General features: G+C 37.4%; 1 protein-coding gene across 2 annotated transcripts in view; it reads left to right on the forward strand.

The window, feature by feature from the left end:
* The window catches only part of LTK (leukocyte receptor tyrosine kinase), a 108,877-nt gene that overhangs the window by 14,393 nt on the left and 72,722 nt on the right, over window positions 1-21,762 (forward strand). The window contains exons 2-4 of one of the 2 annotated variants that reach the window (XM_087921789.1): window positions 15,592-15,693; window positions 17,785-17,937; window positions 21,180-21,396. In XM_087921789.1, coding sequence (XP_087777915.1) covers window positions 15,592-15,693; window positions 17,785-17,937; window positions 21,180-21,396 — 472 coding nt within the window. The remainder of the gene's footprint in view (window positions 1-15,591; window positions 15,694-17,784; window positions 17,938-21,179; window positions 21,397-21,762) is intronic. The other variant, XM_087921790.1, reaches the window with a different exon arrangement.

Here is a 21,762-nt window from a genome sequence, read left to right on the forward strand (position 1 = left end):
TAACATGGGCAACCTCCTGCTCACACACTTTTATCTTCCTTGGTGACTTTAATCTACCTCATATTAACTGGACCCTAAACGAATGTAAAACTGAACCCATACATGCAACTTTCTACAGTGCTGTAACAAACCTGGGACTGGAACAACTAGTAACCAACAATACTAGACTTAACAACTGCCTCGATCTCATCTTCTGCAATAGTTTCAATTCAATTTATGGAATACAAATAAAAGAACTCTTTTCCAACAGTGACCACAGCATGATTGACTTTTGTCTCAACATACATCCACACAAAAATCAACACGTGATCCCCCAAAATTAACGATGTGATCCCCAATAATTACTTCAAAAAAGGCACCTATGATCTTATAGACAACGATCTCTCATCCCTTGATTGGCAATTTCTATTCACTGGATGCAATACTGTTGAAGACCATTACAACATATTTTTACTTGAAGTCAAAAGAGTCATCAAACTATATGTACCAATAACAACTCCCAAAACCAGAAAAAAACAGATTACCCATAACAATAAGGAAGCTTCAATCCAAAAAGAGATCACTTTGGCGGAAAAACAAATCTGGTCACGTTGCCAACTACAAAAGCTGATACAAAAATTTATGCCACCAGATAAAGACTGAATGCACAAATTATCACATTAAACAAGAGGAAAACCTTCTACACACCAATTCCACCCACACTTTCTACAATTTTGTAAACAAACTAAAAGACTCAAGATCCATCCCACCCCTGAAAGGACCTAATGGTAAAAACTGCAACGATGACACTATTAAAGCCAACCTCTTTAACACATTCTTTGGCTCAGTATTTGTAAACAGCAATGGATCATGTCCAGTATTTCCTAGTCTAACCACAGACAACTACAATGATCTAATACATATCGATTTTACAGAAGACAATGTTGAAAAAGCACTATGCAATCTAAAACCATCTCTATCTATTGGACCGGATGGAATATGTGCCTACTTCTTAAAACAGCTATCCAATGCCATAGCTGAACCTCTAAGCATAATCTTTGAAAATTCTTTCAGGACCAGCTCCTTGCCAAACCTATGGTCACTAGCCAAGGTCATCCCCATCTTCAAAAAGGGAGACCCCAGCCTAGTTGAAAATTACAGACCAATCTCTTTATGCTGCATCACCTGTAAAGTCATGGAATCAATTATTAACCAATCCATTATCCTCCACTTAGAGACAAACAACCTACTCTCTAATAAACAATTTGGTTTCAGAAAAAAACTATCCTGCAATCTGCAACTCTTACACTGCAAAAACATATGAACTACACAACTCGATCAGGGCAAAGCAATAAACGCAATCTACATAGACTTCTGTAAAGCCTTTGATTCAGTGGTACACGACAAACTACTCCTAAAACTAAAACATTATGGTATCTCTGGTCACCTGCATACCTGGATAGAAGCATTCCTGTCAAACAGACAACAAATGGTCAAAATTGGGGAGTCCTATCAAATTCTGTACCTGTCAACAGTGGTGTCCCCCTTGGCAGTGTTCTAGGACCAACTCTCTTCATACTCTACATAAATTACCTCTTTGATCATATTAAGAGCAACTGCGTTCTATTCACTGATGATGTAAAGCTATTCAACACCACAGACAATACTGCTACCCTTCAAAAAGACCTCGACTATGTATCAGAATGGTCAAACAAATGGCAACTTCAAATCTCAACAAATAAATGCTCTGTCTTACATATTGGCAAAAAAAAATATCAGAAAATGAAATACAGGCTGAATAGTCACGATCTTGTTGATGATCCAAACTCTGTCAAGGATCTTGGAGTACTCATCTCTAATTATCTAAATGCTAGAGCCCACTGTAACTACATAGCCAAAAAGGCATTAAGAGTTGTTAACCTAATCTTACGTAGCTTTTTCTCTGGTAATATTACACTAATAACTAGAGTATACAAAACATTTCCTAGACCAATACTCAAATACAGCTCATCAGTCTGGAACCCACATTATGTATCTGATATTAACACAACTGAGAAAGTCCAGAAATATTTCACAAGAAGAGTTCTCTACTCCTCTATTAGTTGCAGAGTACCTTATGCCACCAGACTTGAAATTCTAGACCTAGAAAAGCTAGAACTATGCCGGCTTCAGTCCGATCTAAGTATAGTATATAAAATCATACATTGCAATGTCCTACCTGTCAATGAATACTTCAGTTTCAACCATAACAATACAAGACCAAACAATAGATACAAACTCAAGGTTAATTGCACCAAACTTGATTGTAGGAAATATGACTTCAGCAACAGAGTGGTCATTGTCTGGAATACTCTACCTGACTCTGTGGTTTGTTCTCCAAACCACAAAAACTTTAACCTTAGACTGTCTACTATTGACCTCATCCCTTTCCTAAGAGGTCTGTAGGGGACGTGCATAAGCGCACCAACGTGCCTACCGTCCCTGTCTTATTGTTTCTTTTATTTTTCTTATATGTATCCATGTATTCATAACTATATTATTACTTATACCTATTACCTTATAAGCAATTGACAAACCAAATCAATCAATCAATCAATCAATAATATTTTTGGCAATTTTTTGGGAGGGAAATTAAAACATTTACGTGCAGTTTCTGACTTACTTATAGCACAACACGAGCATTCAGGTTGTATTCATTTATTTTCCTTTTTGCTACTTTCTTGGGAATGAAAATAATGTGCCAATTAAAAATCTTTTACATTATTTAAGTTGAGTCAAAATGCAGCTATTGGGTAAATAGCAATCAGCTCAAAAAATATAAGGAGATAGTTAAAGTGATAATTTACTGGAAATACTGGAGAAAGTTTGAAAAGAAGGCACAAGAATAATCTCTACACAATAAAAAATGAGGAGTACTGAAGTATTTGAAGATGTTTTGAAGTACTTGTCCATTGTCATGTTGTCATCTGTTTTGATTAAGGAGAATGATATTTCAGAAGAATGGAAGATAACTTCAGATAGAAACTGACCCTACTCCAGAGAAGTGACAATGGCAATAGATACCAACATTTTATTGTCAGTATGAGCCAGAAGTGAGCTAAGCTTTAACAGCAAATGGAGGCCTGAACCCATTCAAGCATCCTGTTCAAATCCTTGAAGAGCAGAAGAGAAGTTGATTAAATAAAAGAAGTGAACCACACTTAGGGGCTTTCATTCAACTCACTTCTCTAATGTGGCATCTATCTGCCAATGGATATGAAAAATCCCATAACTTCCTACTAAAGACTGGAGTGGCCCAGAACCACTTCAAAGATCTCCCTCAGTCAAACTTCTGCAGACTCAATGGCTAAATCATAGCTTAACACAACACAATAGAATTGGATTTAGCATGTTGTGAAAATGTAGCCGACTGTATTTTATTCAATAAGTGAAGTATAAAGAAACTACTCTGCAAGGTGTTTTAAAAGCAACTATATTTGTTAATATGAGTTGCTACCAGTGGTGGGATACAATTATTTTTACTACCGGTTCTGTGGGCATGGCTTGGTGGGCGTGGCATGGGAAGGATACTGCAAAATCTCCATTCCCTCCCCACTCCTGGGGGAAGGTTACTGCAAAATCTCTGTTCCCTCCCCACCCCACTAACCTGCTTTCCAGTTCCATTCTCCTGTGCAGGGCAACAAAAGAAGACCCAGCAGATCAGCTGGGACTCAGGAGGCAGAGAATAGATGGGGGCAGGGCCAGACAGAGGTGGTATTCCGAACTACTCAAAATTTCTGCTACGGTTCTCCGAACGACTCATAATTTCTGCTACCGATTCTCCAGAACTGGTCAGAACCTGCTGAATACCACCTCTGGTTGTTATCAAACCATCAAGTCCTATTGAAGAATTCCTACAGGCAAATGTTAGCCACTATCCAGGATTATCTGGATATCTACCCAGAGCCAATAATAAGTTCTTACGTAAGAGACAGAGGCAGCAGCTAATTAAATGTTCTGTTCTATTTGTGTCAGAATGATTCCTTCATATGGAACACTGGAAATACTAATCAAATAATAGCAATTCTTTTCTTTTTTTAGTATCTGAAATCAGATACTACTAGGAAAGTGTGTTTCTTGTATTTGGCTGTTGGGATCATTGTGCTTAATCAATTCAGCTATGGATGGAAAGAGATGGAGTTTTTCCCAAGAGCCTTTGTCTCTCTTAGACACCCCTTTCTGTGTTCTTACTCTTTGATTCTGGGTTGCAAATTTCATGCTGAGATCAAGGGAGTTTTGTCTGATGCTCATCCTCTGCATGCAGCCAGAGTGGCCTGAAGCATTAGTAGTGTTACAAAAAGACAATTGCAACAGAGGGACTTAACTATTTTCAAATAAAGCAGGTTAAAATTGGTACAATCTACTATTTTACTAAATTTTAAAGCAAGTTATTATCCAGTTCATAGAATAGAGGAGGCCTAGGAAGAGCAAGAAACTTTGAGTCAGCCAATGAAAGATAATTAACTTTGAGTAAAAAAAAATTCCAAAAAAAGAGAGAAAGGTTTAGCTGGATGCCAGGTTCAAAATTATATTAATACAAAAATGTAATCTTTAAACTAGTGTTTAAAATCAGAGTTCACCATTTCAGGTGAACCATTGAAACTCAAATCCTTTCTAAGGATTATCCCTTTTGCTTATTTTTTTTTAAAAATTGCAGCATATTAAAATAAATGACCCTTGCATCATTTGTACAATTTGCAAAGAAGGAGAGAAAGAGAATCACCACAGGATACTGATTAGAATCTTATTTATTCTGCTTTCCTGCATTGTTCAGAAAAAATCTTTTTTATTTTTTCTTTAGATAATCTTGACAACTCTCATTCTTTACACTGGCTGGGAAATGTCTTTATGTAGCACTGGAGCTAATACATGCTGTTCTATTACTTTCTTTTCCTACAAGGAGGAAATTAATCAATGTGTATTTTTGCTATTTAAAAAAAAAAAGCTTTCATGTCACTCAGAGACTGCTCCTTTGAAGAGAATAGTCAGCAACTCAAACAACTGGACATTTTAATTTATACATGGATGATTTTGTAGGCTTCTTTTTTGGATTTATCTGACGTTGGGTTCATCATTGTTCTAGACCTTTTGCTTCTGTGCAGGCCAGTTTACGCTACATACACCTAGTTACAATGCAAACATGTTTTGGCGACTTCTTGTCTTCATCTAATGCCAAACACATGACTGAAAGATATTGTTCTTAGCTCTGCCTGTGTTAAGGAGGCATTTCCCTCTTCTCCCAATATTGCCTTAAGGCAGTGCTTTTCAACCTACACAGTGGCTTTTGCTGTCATTATACTATGTTTTAAATGACTCCTGGTTTTTCTTCTTGAGCTGTTGGATATTTTGGTTTGCTTAGGATGTTTTGGAGGGCTTTAGTTGGCTTGTGTGTTATGCTGTGTATTATGTGTGTTACGTCTCAACTACAAATCTGTAAATTCAGGAATGTAACAATAGCCAACTGAGTCAATAAATAGAGAGTGCTCTCTCATATGGCAAGAGGATTAATTTTTAATAATGTTCACCTGGGTCAGAAATAAATACTCAACATTCAGTACTTCATGAGAACTAAATGTTATAAGAGACAAGAAACAGCAACAGTTCTGTGTCTCTTATAACATCTGGTTCTACTCTTATCCACTATACTATCACATATTGCCCTACTGCTATTGTTTTTTGAAACACAATCATTCCTTGTTTTTCATTAATTGGGAGCAAGTGACTCAGAAGGATATTTAGCTTTATTTCAAAAGTGGCTTTTTTCATTTTTCAAATGGTTTGCTTTGCATGTTAATGCTATCATTGAGGAAATGAGGTCCAAGTGAAGAGCTTTCATGCCAGAGCCATTCATCAGTTATGCAGGGAGAAAATAGAAATCACCCCCTTCCTTTTCTGCTCTTTAATAATTTGATTACTAGAATAGTTTCTTTGAGGCTGATGAACTAGAATTCCTTTCTAACACTGCTTGCAACATTTCTCATAGATGATAGATCTAATGGCTTAACAAGGTTAAAAGATCAGGATGTCCTAGGGTCAGTTCCTAAACTGCTGCTAATCAGCTACAAGCATCAAGAGAAGGGGCTCTGCTTGACCTTATTTGAACCTGGAAGTGCAGTGGGGATTTTGAAAGAAACTTTGGTAAGTCTCACTTGGTCTCAGTTTGCACGCTGAAGAGTTGAACACATGTGACATTGTTCTCATGGTTAATTGCACCAACAAACTAGAAGAAACTAGTGACATGTGAAGAACATGCAGTTAATAGTTGTTTTCAGTGTTGCTAGAATATAAACCTCCAAGTTACAAGAGAAAGTAATTTTCACTCTGAAAATTTAAGAATAAAACTTTGATGGGACATATTTTGGGACTTTTAAGAAACTGAAGTTACATCAAAATTAAGCTTGGTACACATTCAACCCGAAGAAATTTCTAAACTATTCATAGGAATTTCATTTCAAGCATGTCTAATATGTTTTTCCAGATATAGTGTAGGGAATTATTGTGAAGTACCTTTTAATCCCTTTCATTCATTCATTCATTCATTCATTCATTCATTCATTTCTTTGTCAAACATGTACAAGATAACAAGTATAAGTATGAACAAAAACATGAAGTAAATAAAGATAAATGGGGACAGTAAGACAGGGATGGTAGGCACACTAATGTGCTAATGCACATTCCCTTTAAGGACCTCTTAAGAATAGGGTGAGGTCCATGGTAGACAGTTTGAGATTGAAGCTGTGAGGGTTTGAGGCTGTAACAATGGAATCAGGTAGGGTGTTCCAGGCATTGACCACTCTGCTGCTGAAGTTGTATTTTCTGCAATCGAGTTTGGAGCAGTTTAACTTAAGTTTGTATCAATTGTTTGCCTGTGTATTGTGGTTGAAGCTGAAGAAGCCATTGACAGGCAAGATGTTATAGCAGATAATTTTGTGAATTATGCTTAGATCAGACCACAGGTGGCACAGTTCCAGATTGTCCAAGCCCAAAATTTCAAGCCTGGAGGCATAGGCTATTGTGAGTAGAGGAGCAGAGTACTTTTTTCTAGAAATACCTCTGAACTCACTCAATTGTGTTCATGTCCGATATACAGTGTGTGGGTTCCAGGTGGATGAGCTGTATTCAAGAATTGGTCTGGCAAAGGTTTTGTATGCCCTAGTTAGCATTTCAATGTTACTAGAGAAGAAGCTTTGCAAAATAAGGTTGACAACTCTTAATGCCTTTTTGGCAATGCTGTTACAGTGAGCTCTGGGGCTTAGATAATTTGAGATGAGTAGTCCTAGGTCCTTGACAGAGTGAGGGTTGTCTACGAGATTGTTTCCGCCTAACTTGTATTTGATGTTCTGGGGTTTTTTTGTCAATGTGTAGGACAGAGCATATGTTAGTTGAAATTTGGAGTTGCCAATTACGCAACCATTCTGACACATAGTCAAGGTTGCTTTGTAGGGCAGCAGCATTGTCGGCGGTTTAAAATAATTTTACATCACGTCGAGGGGGACGCAGCTGCTTTTAATGTGATGTAAAGCAGAAAGAGTGTGGGTCCTAAGACACTGCCTTGGGGAACACTGCTATTAACTGGTGCTGGAGTTGATAGGGCCTTGCCTATTTTGACCATTTGTTGCCTGTTTGACAGAAACGTGGCTATCCACTTGTGCAGGGGTCTGAAGATGCTGTAAGAATTAAGTTTCAGCAGTAGTTTGTTGTGACCACTGAATCAAAGGCTTTGCAGAAGTCTATGTAAGTTGCATCTATTGCTTTCTAGGATCCAATTAATTCTGAGCATCACTTCTTTCCAGTTTGATGTAAGTAATCACCACTCTCAAAATAAGACTGCTTCTAGACATGATTTCTGATGGCTAGGCAGCTTGTCCCCATTTCAAATTATGCTGTCAGACAACAGAGAAAATACTTATTGCAGTGATAACTAAGTACTAATTCTGCCCCTTATGTACTTTTTGAAAAAGTAGAGTTTACATCATAACAGCAAAAGACACATTTCATCATTTGGTTGTCATTGTGGTTAAGAACAAATGCCAAAAAGCAAGATGCCATCTTTTTTAAGTAATGACAGTTCATCGAGCAGTAAAGCCAGCATCTTCAAAATAGGTTATCTCTGCTTAAAAAGAAAGAGGAGATCTCAAGAGGAAACTTAAATCCAGAAATCTGATATATAATTGATGTATTAAGTTGATATATGTGAGTCTTGTTATGGTTTAACTTGCACACTCCACAAAATGTTCCCTTTGGCAGAATAGATTTTTTTTTCCCAGGGAATTTCATACTTTTTGCCCTCTCCTCATGCATTTTACCCTCCTCATGCCTTTTAACCATCTCCTGGTCACCTATTTCAGCAGATTTAAGGCAGGTGTATACACATCTGTCAGCTCAAGAACCATGCTTACGTGACCTTTCAAAGATCATATGTCAGGTGCAAGCAACCAGAACAGCTCTATAAATTGATCTAATAGGTTATTTTATTGTGGATCACCAGTTTACAAGAATCTTGCCGGATTGTCTGTCTTCCGTTGGTAATAAGGCAGGTTTAAATCTAAGGGTTTGACTTAAGATGTATCTTCCCCCTCATGGACTCTAAGCTGGAATGTCTTTTCACCCTCGGGACCATCTCTCCTTCAGCTGATGTTTCCAACACACCATTTTCTCAAAGCGGAAAGAGCCAGGCCAGTGTTAGCGGGAGATTATAATGGGTAGATTGAAAAATCCTTAAGCAGTTGCAAAGTTTAAGGTGTCAAATTTTCTTCTTCTCCCCCAGTTCCCTAAAATCTGTGAAAGAAGCTCAGCCATGGAGAGCTTTGTTACCAGAAAAGGTTGCTGGTAAAAGTTGCCTATGGCCCCGGGTCACAATTCCACAATTCCTCTGTTCCTGATTTTGATAAGCCCTTGTAAAATGGGACATGGTGGCTCAGTGGCTAAGACGCTGAGCTTGTCGATCAGAAAGGTCAGCAGTTCGATGATTGGAATCCCTAGCGCTGCATTACTTGTCCCAGCTTCTGCCAACCTAGCAGTTTGAAAGTATGTAAAAATGCAAGTAGAAAAATAGGGACCACTTTGGTGGGAAGGTAACAGCGTTCCGTGTGCCTTTGGCATTTAGTCATGCCAGCCACATGACCACGGAGACATCTTTGGACAGTGCTGGCTCTTCAGCTTTGTAATGGAGATGAGCACCGCCCCCTAGAGCTGAAAATGACTAGCACATATGTGTGAGGGAAACCTTTACTTTTTTTGTAAGCCCTTGTAACTGTTTAGCAAGTATAATACGGTGTACGGTTTGAGAATTTCCACAAGACCTTAGGAAAAGTTGTGGCTGAGTTAAGGAAGTGCTGATGGCTTCCTGTGCATGGTTTGAATTAATGTGTCACTGCTCCAGTGAGAATACTGCAAGATTAAATCATTCGTTCTTCCAATCCTACAGGAGAGTTCTGAACAAATATAGATGCACAGAAGGGTAGGTTTGTTGGTTCCTTTGCTTTTTATTTCACCTTACATTGTAAAAGAAGGAAACAAAATACCAAAAAGGCTAAGTTAGTTTAACTTACTTTATTGCTGGTTAAATTTGTTTCAGAAGAAAAAGAGAATGAAAGTAATTTTGGATGAATGTAGATAACATCTTGAAAAATCTGACAGAAAAATGTATTTTTGGTCAAAAATACTATGGCCTCAAGGAAGGTGGAGAAAACAAGGGGTTTCCTTCATGCTGAAGGAAGGAATGGCCCACTGGTTTGTTAGTCTTGTGATGATTGTTATCAACAGGATTTTCAGTAAGAAAAATCTAAGCTGTGTAGCAGGATTGAAGAGTATGAGGGAGAGGCTGTAGTGTATTCAAATATAGACTTCTAATACTACATTCTTATTGGTTAGTTAACACAGCGTAACTATTGGTTAAGAACAACGGGTTCTGATTGGCCGCATAAGTGGCAGGAAGTTTAAACACATGCCATTGGTTGTGAGCTGCGAGCAGCCGCTATAAAAAGGGCTGCCGCGGCTCGACCACAGTTGAAGTTACTAGTTGCTAATAAAGAGCTGATTTCAACTCTGGTATTCGAGTCTGCTTTGTCCTGGCGATGGAACAGAGGCATTTTTTAAAAAAGTCAAAACAAACAGCAGCAGTGCCTGTGGCTTTCAGACAAGTTTAGCTTTTCCCCTGTCTCTCTGTTGGTAGACAGACCTCACAGATTTCAATAACCCCCTGGCTGATTAGACAATAGTAGCAGATGTGCAGTCCAACAAATATCATCATGATTATCATCATGATCATCATGGATGTTAGCTGAGCAGGATTTATGACAAATTTATGTGACATGTGATAGTTCCTCCTTGATTGTAAACTTTTTCCATCTTTTTTTCCCCCATCATGGCACTGAGGTAGATGTCTGCTTCATAGGCTCATGTTGTTGAGAATTTTGAGGACGGTGTGTAGAGATATTTGGTGGTCCTGCCAGTTTGGTAGATAGCCAGCAACTTTGGTACCAGTTGGCCAGCAAAGGGAATGGCATGGAAAAAATGGCAGCAACAGCCATAAAACAGTGGGGAAGTCAGCACTGAGGCAGTGAACGAAGGAGCTAGAAGTGTTCACTGGAGTTCTATCAACATTTTTTTGGATGATGGCCAAGTGGATTACATTGGACAATGTTCTTTCCATTGCAAAATCTCCCTGATGAGCATGCATCAGGTAGTGGAAGTTAGATGTGTTGCAGATCAGGTATCCTCACTTCAAAAGACTAGCTCCTTCCCCTAAAGGATCAATCGTGATATCCATCTAGACCAGCTTCATGGGCTTGGAGTGGGAGATAGAACTTGCAAAAGACGTTGTCCTTTTTCTGTGGCTTGTTTCAGTCAATTTTGGTGACTGGGGAGAGGTCAAGCTGTAGGGCTCAACTCTCTCCCATCTCGCCTTAACATTTACATGAAACTGCTGGTCATCCAACAGCATGGGATAACAGAATAACAGAATAACTCAAAACAGAATAACCTGTTATATTACACCATCTCCAATTTTCAGAAATAAATGAAGCACCACAGATCATTCAGACAACAAAGGAGAAGGCAAACTCTACTTTAAAACCAGAATATTAAAATACAATTTTAAAAATGCCTCAAAGTTAAACCTGAACTTTGAGATGATATCATGAGGATATGCCCTCTAAAATACTGGTACTTAGTAAGGCATCTTTGTGCTACTCATACCAGAACAAGAAAACAAAAATGTCAGGGTGGTGCTTTGACAATGTGATAAAAGCCCTACCTGTTTGTACAAATAAGGATGCATTCACAAATGTTCAAAAGGGAACTGGACTTGAGTTGTGTTGCTGCAATTACTACCTTTAGGGGTTTTTTTAAACTCTTTCCATCGATGTCATAGAGGATGAGCCCAAATCATTAGTTGATCTCTACTCAGTTTTTAGAATGTGGGTAGCAGTGGGTACAAAAATCACAAAGTTAATTCAAGAGTAAGATCCTACCATAAACTTTGTAAAAGGACACTTTTGTAAAGTTGATGCAGAATTTTGGATGGCACTCAAAAGCTTCTGAGTCCTGAGTGCTAGAAATATTATCTTCCTATTTCCCCTAATTATAATGCTGGCAGCCTGGTTTTTCTTTTGTTTTTTCACTTTGCCTGCTACTAGATACTTGGTGTGAACTCTCTGAATTAATCATGAATTGACTTTGCTGTAAGTGACTGACCTCCTGCATATCAGGTTTTATTTACTGGCTTACTTTACAGCCAACTCTTAATCAGGTCTTTTTTTTATTTTTTTTAGAAAACTACAGTCTAAAATTGCAAGTAAGAGAGAGAAAGGCCACTTCCTCTGGCTAGGGAGGTTGTGAAATATTTGTGGAGACAATTGATTATGTAACTTTGGCCATGTCTGCAATTGGCTTGATTTTAGATCTGCGTTTCTGGTTTTGTTAGCTTTCATTCTGTATGATCTGCAGCAACCAATGGAGAAATTGGGTTGCTAGAATGCGGGAATTACAAGACAGCTGGCTTCCACAGATTCTTCCTTTCTGTTGTCTGTCTTCCTACTCCTACTATTTTGAAATCTCTGCATTTAGAGATAGGCTTTTGAGGTATGTCAATGGCTGTGGTGAGTTTGAGAGAATAGAAATAGACTGCTTTGCCCTGAGCAGATTACTTACTATAGTGTAAAATCCTCAATCTCCAGGCAGAATGGAACCTACATCCTAGACACCCTTGGGGAGGAGGAGTACAACCCCAAGGTCCTAAAGTAATATGATTAACCTAGTGTCCTGAAATATGATGACGTGAAGAAAATCAGATGTTTGTGTCAGGTCTAATGTAAGCAAGGTTTTACAGTATACCCATTTCCAGCCCACAAGATCTTGTCTGCATTAGTTTCTGTAAATTCCCAATCACACCCTTTGATCTAAATTATTATAATTAGTTTTTACTGTTTTTACTACTATAGTTATTTTACAGCATCTGGTAATCTTCACAGTTGAACAGCAAAGTGGCTGCATTTACCAATGATACTTAATATTTCAAAAGCGTAAAATAAAAAAATGAATTATGCAAAAGACTCTTTCTACACTTAGTAAAAGGGTTTCAAAATGCAGATGAAGTTCAGAGTAAGTAAAATGCAAAACCATGCATGCTGGCACCAACATTTGCTTTTTGTACATCAATGAATGGTATTTGGGCCTGTGGTTTCTAGCTAGGAAAGAAATTGTGGAGTCATGATGAAAATGTTAAAGTATTGGATTTTCACTGAGCAATCCTAAATCTAGTCTACCATCAGCTACAGAAATTCACCGTCTCTGAGCCCAACCTATAACACATCACAGAATTGACTGCTATATGAAAAATCAGAGAACAGAGTATTATAAATGCTTTAATGCGCTCCAGAACAAAAGGTGGAAAATAAATCTAACAATAAGCCATGGTCAAAAATCAAGCCAATTCATCCAGATTACTAATAAAAATGTTAAATAAGGCCCAGAATAAGGACTGTTGCATTCCACCCAATACTATTAATATAAAACCCTTTATAATGCTTTCTGAATGTAGTCATTCAGTCACTTATGAATTCATTTAATCTTCTAGCCTATATTTTATCAGTTTATTAATGAATTTATCAATGTGTTCAATGTTTTCCTGAGGTTAACATATACCATATCCACAGCATTCCCCTATCTATTAAATTAGTTATCAAAAAAAGAGTTGTTCAGCTTTGGCTGATATGCCAGTTATAGGCCTTTTTGGACCAAGATTTCTTGACAATAGTAATTCATTTCCTTGTCACTTCATAGCTAATGCAATGTAGATGATACATGAAGACAAACTTAGAAGTGTCAAGATCTATAGAATGCAGGACTATCTCTAATTGAGGAGAACAGATTTAGCAGTATTGGACGTATTGCGTTAGCCCTTCAAGGCTGGCCAGATCAAAAAAACAGAAGTCTCTTGATGTCTCAGGGTGTACTTTAATGCATTCAAGGTATGAAAATAAAATTTCAAAGGCCAGTCAATGCCCCTCATTACTTATATCTAAAAAAATCAACGCAGATTTTTTCTGAGTATCATTCTCACGCTTTCTACTTTCCCAGGGCTAAAGTTTAAAGTTAGCTAGGTTAAAGTTTTTGGGGTTTGGGGAAGAAACCACAGAGTCAGGTAAAGTATTCTAGACATTGACTACTCTGTTGCTGAAGTTGTGTTTCCTACAATCAAGTTTGGTGCAGTTTACCTTGAATTTGTATCTATTGTGTGCTCTTGTATTGTTATAGTTGAAGCTGAAGTATTCATTGATAGGTAGGACATTGCAATAGATAATTTTATGTATTATACTTAGATAGGACCGAAGGCGGTGTAGTTCTAGATTTTCTAGGTCTAGAATTTCAAGTCTGGTGGCATAAGGTATTTTGCAATGAGTAGAGGAGTGGAGAACTCTTCTTGTGAAATATTTCTGGACTTTCTCAACTGTATTAATATCAGATACGTAATGCGGGTTCCAGACTGATGAGCTGCATTCAAGTATTGGTCTAGCAAATGTTTTGTATACTCTAGTTATTAGTGTAATATTACCAGAGAAAAAGCTACGCAGGATTAGGTTAACAATTCTTAATGCCTTTTTGGCTATGTAGTTACAGTGGGCTCTAGCACTTAGCTCATTAGAGAGGAGTACTCCAAGGTCCTTGACAGAGTTTGGATCATCAACAAGGTCTTGACTATTCAGCTTGTATTTTATTTTCTGAATTTTTTTTTGCCAATATGTATGACAGAGCATTTATTTGTTGAGATTTGAAGTTGCCATTTGTTTGACCATTCTGACACATAGTTGAGGTTTTTTTGAAGGGCAGCAGTATTGTCAGTGGTGTTGAATAGCTTTACATCATCAGTGAAGAGAACAAAGTTGCTCTTGCCTCTACCCCTACCCTCACACATATCTGTCCAAGAATGGGCAAACAAGTTGTCAAGAATAGATCAATAGACAAGTCTGAAATATGAAAGTTTTCATCAAAGCTAGAATATGCCTTTTCCTATCTTGTCTGGCAACAGCAATGGGGAAACCTTTATTGCAGGAAGCAGGAGATTTTCCTGGTTCTCACTATCTGAGAAATCTGAAGATAGTTCAGGGGATGGGTCTTGCTTGAGTATTTTAGAAGAAACCAATGGGCAAATTGTAGTGCATGGATGTTTGGCTGAGAGAAGGATGTGTTGAGGACCTGTCGTTGTATTCTAGAGCTAAAAGGCAAGATCCAAAGTCTCTCTGGTGAGAGAGCAAAAAGACTTTCAGGAATGTTGTCACCTTTCAAGGCAGGCAAGGTCAGGAAAAGGATTTGCTAGCTAGGAGCTTTCCTGCATGCTTTAAAGCAATTGAAGTATTGTAGCAGAATCCTGAAAGCCTGCCAAAATCCCTCTCTATTTCAGTTTATGCTTCCCCAGGATGTGTGTGTGTGCGTGTGTGTGTAATTGCTTGGCACTCCCCTCCCCTGAGCCCACACATCATCACAAGTTATTTGCATTGGTTATTGCTTTGCGTCCAGTTCCAGTTCAATATGCTGATTGGCCCTTTAAAATTTTACACAAGGGGACTATATTTGCCACAGATTCAGGCCATCCCATGCAAGCTAGGAGAGGTGAGCGGCTGAATATACTTCCTTGTTGACTGCACTGCTCTTTGGACCAACCTGCCTATTGTGACAAAGAAGCCCCAACCTTCTGGCCTTCCAAAATACCTTGTTGTTATATGGGTGCTGAAAGCCTAAGAGCTGCCTTGGATTCATTAGGTCAAGTGCAGTATTGTTTGTATTGACTTGTTTATTTTTTACTGAAACTCACCTCAAGTCCTCAGGGAGTGGGTTAGTTGTTAATAACTCTGTGGTTGTGGGGAGAAAATGGTTGGGAGAGAGAGATTTTAATGTGTTTTTTTTTAAGAAATGAAACAAACATGTTTTCTTGTACATAAATCATTCTTTATTTTCAAGTCACTCGCTATAACTTCAGGAACTTCCATCAGCCAATATTATCATTCTGTATATTCACTGAAGTCTTTAGTATCTTTTAATTTTTTGTTTTCCTAGTGTTGTTACCTGTTGCAGATGTTGTTGCCTCAACTAAATCAGATGAAAAAGACTCATCTCTCCACTATGTATCTTCAGAAAGGAACTGGATTCTTTCTTCTGGTCATTCTTCCCATCCAGGTACTTTACTCTTTCTTCTTTAAAACATTTCCATCAAATTGTGCAGTTTGCTTTTCTTTTGTCCTGCATGCAGTTCTCTTATTTCCAATGAAGAGGTCAGCTGATTTTAGTCTTTTGTTGCAGTTAATATTTTAAACAGCCTTGGTAAACCACTCAGATTCTTGCCCTCCATTATTCTTATCTAGGGAATGTAAATAATTTAATAATTTTCAACAACCTCCTAAGGATTCTAAGAAGACATACAAGTGCTACTGCTATAGACTTTTAAGTCTATAGAGAACAGGTGAATGAAAAATGAGTGAACTGAATAAATATTTTAAGCCAGTGCTGACTTTCAGTGGACTTACATCTGATAGGGATGTAGATTTTGATGTAAGGTTAAATGAATGTACATTAAATCTACCTGAGGATGATAAGAGATATAATCTGTTTCATAGTTGATGCATTAGTTCTCATTTAAATCAAGCCTTCAGGGGAAAATGATATTTATTTCATTCACAAATAAAGTGCAGGAATATGGAAAAAGTGTGTCAAGCTCGAAACAGACATTTTAAAGCATTCTGAGCTTGAAACAAAACATGTGTGTTTTAAGCCTTTGTTCAAGATTAAGACAAAACTTGGCTGTTTTGAGCAGTCATAGAATATTATCTTGAAATAGTTCATTCAAACCATCAAACCATTCAGATCTCAAAATGGATTATTTTAAATGCTCCCAAGGTTAAAACAAAATGTTAGTGTTGAAAGGGTTTTATTTCAAAGTTAGAAGAGAATACTGAGCCATTATAAGTGTTTTTGCAATGGAACATAGTCAAGTGGATTTTCAAGGAAGTATTTTTAGCAGACCTGTTTTGTTCCAATCTTTTTTCTTTCATGTACATATTGGATAAAATCAGTCTTGTCTGACATCCTCTTTCCAGATGTAGCAAACCAAATGCTTCTGAGAACCCAGAAGCATGATATCAAAAAGAAATGGCAATAGTATTTAGACTTATATATTACCCCATAGTTCTTTACAGCACTGTCTGGGCAGTTTACAATGCATTATTTGCATATTGCCCCCAACAATCTGGGTCTTCATTTTGCCAACCTTAGAAGGATGGAAGGCTGAATCAACCCTGAGCTCTATCAGGCTCGAACTTCAGACTGGGGGCAGAGTTTGCCTGAAATACTGCACTTTAACCTCTGCATCACCAGCAGTGATTGCTTTCTATTTGTTCCATAGCAGTTAGGCATATTCTTTTAATTTTAAATTGTGTTTTTCAGATACATTTGACAGCATGTTCCATCAATAAATTCCAAAATGCATAAAGGAATATTTGTAAATAAATTTGCAAAAACTATAGAAGCTGTATTTTGTTCTCAGCTATTCTTGAGCCTAAGTGATATATTGGCAGTGTTAACCTTTAGATCAAGTTATTCAATAAATATTGAATCCCAAAAAAGGTCTTATTTATTTTCTGCAGCAACTGTTTTTCAAGAAAGGAACTGGGCAGAACAAGCAGATAGTTAGTATTAGTAGTAATATTACTAATCTTGTTATGATTTCTCTTTAGTATATATTTTATCTGTGCTTTTCCTCTGCTGTTCTTGTATTTCTATAAAAAAAACCTGACAAATTCAACCATGCAGCTTTAGAAAAAAAAATTATTATCCCAACTATTTGTTCCTCCAAATTAATTCATCTGAATGGAAAATACATCCTATGTAATAGAAAACATTTTTATATCAAGTATTATTTGGAGAAGTTTGTTTTCGTTTCAGTCTCATATGACATGCATTCTTCACATTACATTGCCTAATAACTGAAGAGAAGGTACATGAAAAGTCAGGACTTTGTCAGTAACAGCAGTGCAACAATTAATTTTATATCACTTTTTTTACTATTATTAAAATATAGTAGTAAATAATCGGGACAAAGGATATCCTCTATTTTATATTTGTATATAGCTGGACAACTTACGTTGTATCTGATAAAAAAGAAATGTAAAAATTTATTAAAGTTAGTATCATTGATTATAATAATATTTTGATTGATTGGTTGGCTGGTTGGTTGATTGCCCTTCATGAGTTTTTTGTCTTTTTTTATAATAGAAACTCCATGTAATTTTGGGTGGAACTGTTCCTGGATTATGTCTGCTAATAGCTTTGGACAACCTGACTGGCTACTATCTTCGGTTGTTGCTCTGACTTCTCAAGAAGATCAACACATTATGGACATAATCTCATCCAACAGAGATCTGGAAGGTTATAAATTTATGCTCTGTCTTTATAATTGTGGTTAGTTATCTGTCTGCCTAGAGAGTTTCCTTTCCTGATTGGATTTACTACTGTATGGTACCCCACACTCCTGAAGAAAACAAGAATGGCTCTCATGAATGAAGGCAAATAAATATACATGTCCCAGGATAATGTTGCAGGATCCGATCTCGATGAGTCACTGGGACCAGAGGTTTTGCCTTCCAAGCCTTCAGACTCATGCTGGAGCCCATCTGCAGGAACCTCTTTATGCTATAGAGAAGTTCCCTGAAGATGGGCTCCACCACAAGTCCAAAAGCTCATAAGACAAAACCTCTGGTCCTGTGACAGATCCAGATTGGATCCTGTAAGAATGGTGCTCTCTCTCTCTCTCTCCTACTCTCTCTCTCCCTCCTCCTTGCTCACACAGCAAATACTGCTTCAGTTTCCAAACAACCCTCAACTCTCTCACACACTGACAGGATGCAAGCCAGATGAATACCAATGGATGCTGGTAGGCAGAGGCAGAATTCCCCCGCCCTTATTTTCCTCCCCCAAAACTAAGCCCGATCACAACCACATAGTTTCGTAGCAAAGCACAGGTATCGAGCATAGATAGATAGATAGATAGATAGATAGATAGATAGATAGATAGATAGATAGATATTAGAATTAGAACACAGCAAACTCCAAGCAGAACACAGCAAACTGCAAGACCAATAAACACAGACCAAGACTCCCAACCAATCAGGATGAAGAAAAAACCATTCTGGCACAACAGTAGGCTAGCACCAAATTTAAAACAGAAACGGCTGTGAAAGTCTGACTCACAATACAGAAGCCTGATGATGGCAGATGAGATTCTGCCGAAACATTGCTACAACTTTAAAAACACAACTATAATGACGTGGGAAAATACCCGAACAAAGCTGAATACCATGCATATAAATACTTGCAAAAACTTAAGAAAACAAATATTAGAATTAATATATACAATATTTGTCAAATGAACCTTCTCTATTCCCTGCACTCCATCACATGTTAAATATTGCTTATCTATAACAATCATTCAAATTAATACAGACAAATACTACCATATATATGTTATAGAGAGCCCTAGCTGCAGAAAATTGTGTGTCTCTCTCTCTTTTTCTTTTCCGGAATCCAACACATTTTCTCTCATGAAATTTTTTTTAAAAAAACAGAAAATGCTGAAACTAAGAGCCAATTTATATGTTAAAGGCAGTGGCACATTGCAGCGTATTTATGTTCCCTTCTATTAACTGGTATCAGTTAAGTAATTTAACAGTTAACTGTTAAGTTAACAGCCAACTAAGTTAAATAACATAGACTATTGCATCCAGTTTGGGTCATTACATTATAAAAAAAGATATCAAAGACTTTGGAAAGTGCAGAAAAGAGCAACAAAGATGATTAGGGGGGCTGGAGGCTAAAACATATGAAGAATAGTTGCAGGAGTGAAATATGCTTAGTCTAATGAAAAGAAAGACTAGGGGTGACATAATAGCAGTGTTCCAATATCTAAGAGGCTGCCACAAAGAAGAGGGTGTTAATTTATTCTCCAAAGCACCAGAAAGCAAGAGGCTTTAAAAAAACACTGGACAGCCACTTTTCTGGAATGGTATAGGTCTCCTGCTGGAGCAGTGGGCTGGACTAGAAGACCTCCAAGGTCCATTCCAACTCTGTTGTTCTGTTAAGTCAAATTCCCATAACATTCTGGTTACTTTCCTTTCTCCTGAAACAAATTATATGCCCCACACATATTGAAGCATTTGAAATGTTAACTTGGTATATCAGCTATTATTTCTGCTTGCTCCTAATCCTTCACAGGAATATGCCACAGCTCAGTGGCAGAGCATGTGCATTAAATATTATCGTGCACCAGCCATGGCTGGAAGTACTGCTATTTGAAAGGGAACTGCTAGGAAGCTGCTGTCAATCAAACTAGACTACTCTTCCTTGACCTGAAAACCTGTAGAACCACTATTCTCCTCCACTTGATGTCCACCAGGCTCTATCATTGCAAGTCAATTACATCTGATTAATAAACGATAGATTAGTTTATGGTTGTACTGGATGTACTAATGATCTAACCTCAGCATTTATAATGTAAGCCCCTTATATGATTTTTCCATGAAATAGAAAAAACATAGCTATGATTTATGATTTTCATTATTAAAAAAACCCTGGAAAATAGAAAAAGTAAGCTTTTTTGTAAACATAGACTAACTAAGAGATAATTTTGTAATTGTACTTATACAGTATATGCTGCAAAGGAAATCAGAAGTATCTTTCTGTTTTTAAGTCTTCTGCACTGTTTATTTCTTGTTTGCTTCTATGTTAGGTTGCATTAATTTTTACATGCTTTGTAAAACTTTTAATAAACATTTATATTAAAAAAGTAAATAGATTAATGATCTCAGTGTAAAGTAATCTCCTTTGTTTCCCTGCAGAGGATTGAGAACTGAAAAAAATACCACTCTCATGGTGTGTTTTCCTGCAGTCAGAAGCTATAGGAGGCTGCTTCCCAGAGAACAGTTATTTATCCATCTCCTGTGCAGAAAATCCAAAGGGAAAGGGAAAATTAATGTTGCTGTGTTTCTGAAATGAGATTGGGAATGATTTTATTCTATATTCTCTTAAATTCGGTGTGACAAAACAAATACCTCCAGGCTTTTGAAGATATCTTTTTAGGATTCTTCACTAAACCATTAAAGGAGGCCATTTGTTGATTTGGGTCCAATATAACCAATACAAGAATGATAACCAGCTTTATATTTTGGACAGCCAAGGGATGCTACATGGCCGGAAGCCGCGCAGGTCTGAATTGGGGAGGAACAGACTCAGGCTTAATCCTGAAACTAAGTAGCTTTGGATTTTTGCCTCTCTGCCCTCCCCCCCCCCCCAACACACTCATACACAAAACCTGGAAACTTTCTAACATTTGGCCAGAAGACTTAAAAAAAGAAAGATGCTTCTGATTTCCTTTGCAGCATATACTGTATAAGTACAATTACAAAATTATCTCTTAGTTATGTCTATGTATGATTTAAATTCTATTTTTATCATTTGTTTCCAGCTTCTTTATTCTTCTCTTCAATAACTTAATTCATATTCTTATTGAAGCTATTTTCTCAATGTTTCACTATTTCTCTATATGTTTCTGATTTCTCTTATTATTTTTCTTTGCTCTTAATGTATTTTGTCCCCAACCTTTTCTTCCCCTGTAGGGGATATCCTTCTCCTCAACCCTAGCAGGATCTCAGATAGATGCACATTCAGCCTCCACAGTCCAGTCCTGCCCTGGAGCTCCAGTTCATGTCTGTTGGAGCTAGCAGTATATTCCCAGGGCTTCAGTCTTGCAGGACTCTCTGCTGAAGTGCACTATGTGGACACAAACCAAAGTAAAGCGGTTCATCTGCGAGAAGGACATGAGGAGGATGCCTGGTGAGTTTTGTTCTTGATCAGATACTTGGAAGATGCACATTAAACACTAACCAGCAAACCTGCACTCTGAGCCACAAATAATTTGAGGAAAACTGATGAGACACAGCAGGTTGTTTATCATGAAAGCCATTTATTCTAACATCTAGTGTTAAGAACTAGACTGAGAGTATTAGGGTTTTTTTGAAAAAAAAATCTCTGAATAGGGGGCCCCAAATTTAGGATGAACCAAAATTAAGAAATATTCCCAAATTTATGACAAACACTTGAGTTTGCAACTCCAAACCTAATGACTCTTGTCCTTTTGCTAAACGTCCAAATCCTTCGCTGAGGAATTTAGTGAAAGACTTGGTTTTCTCTTGAAAAGGA

This window comes from Pseudonaja textilis, chromosome 1 (genome assembly GCF_049901715.1).
Source record: "Pseudonaja textilis isolate UNSWEBS1 chromosome 1, rPseTex1.2, whole genome shotgun sequence".
Taxonomy (NCBI): Eukaryota; Metazoa; Chordata; class Lepidosauria; order Squamata; family Elapidae; genus Pseudonaja; species Pseudonaja textilis.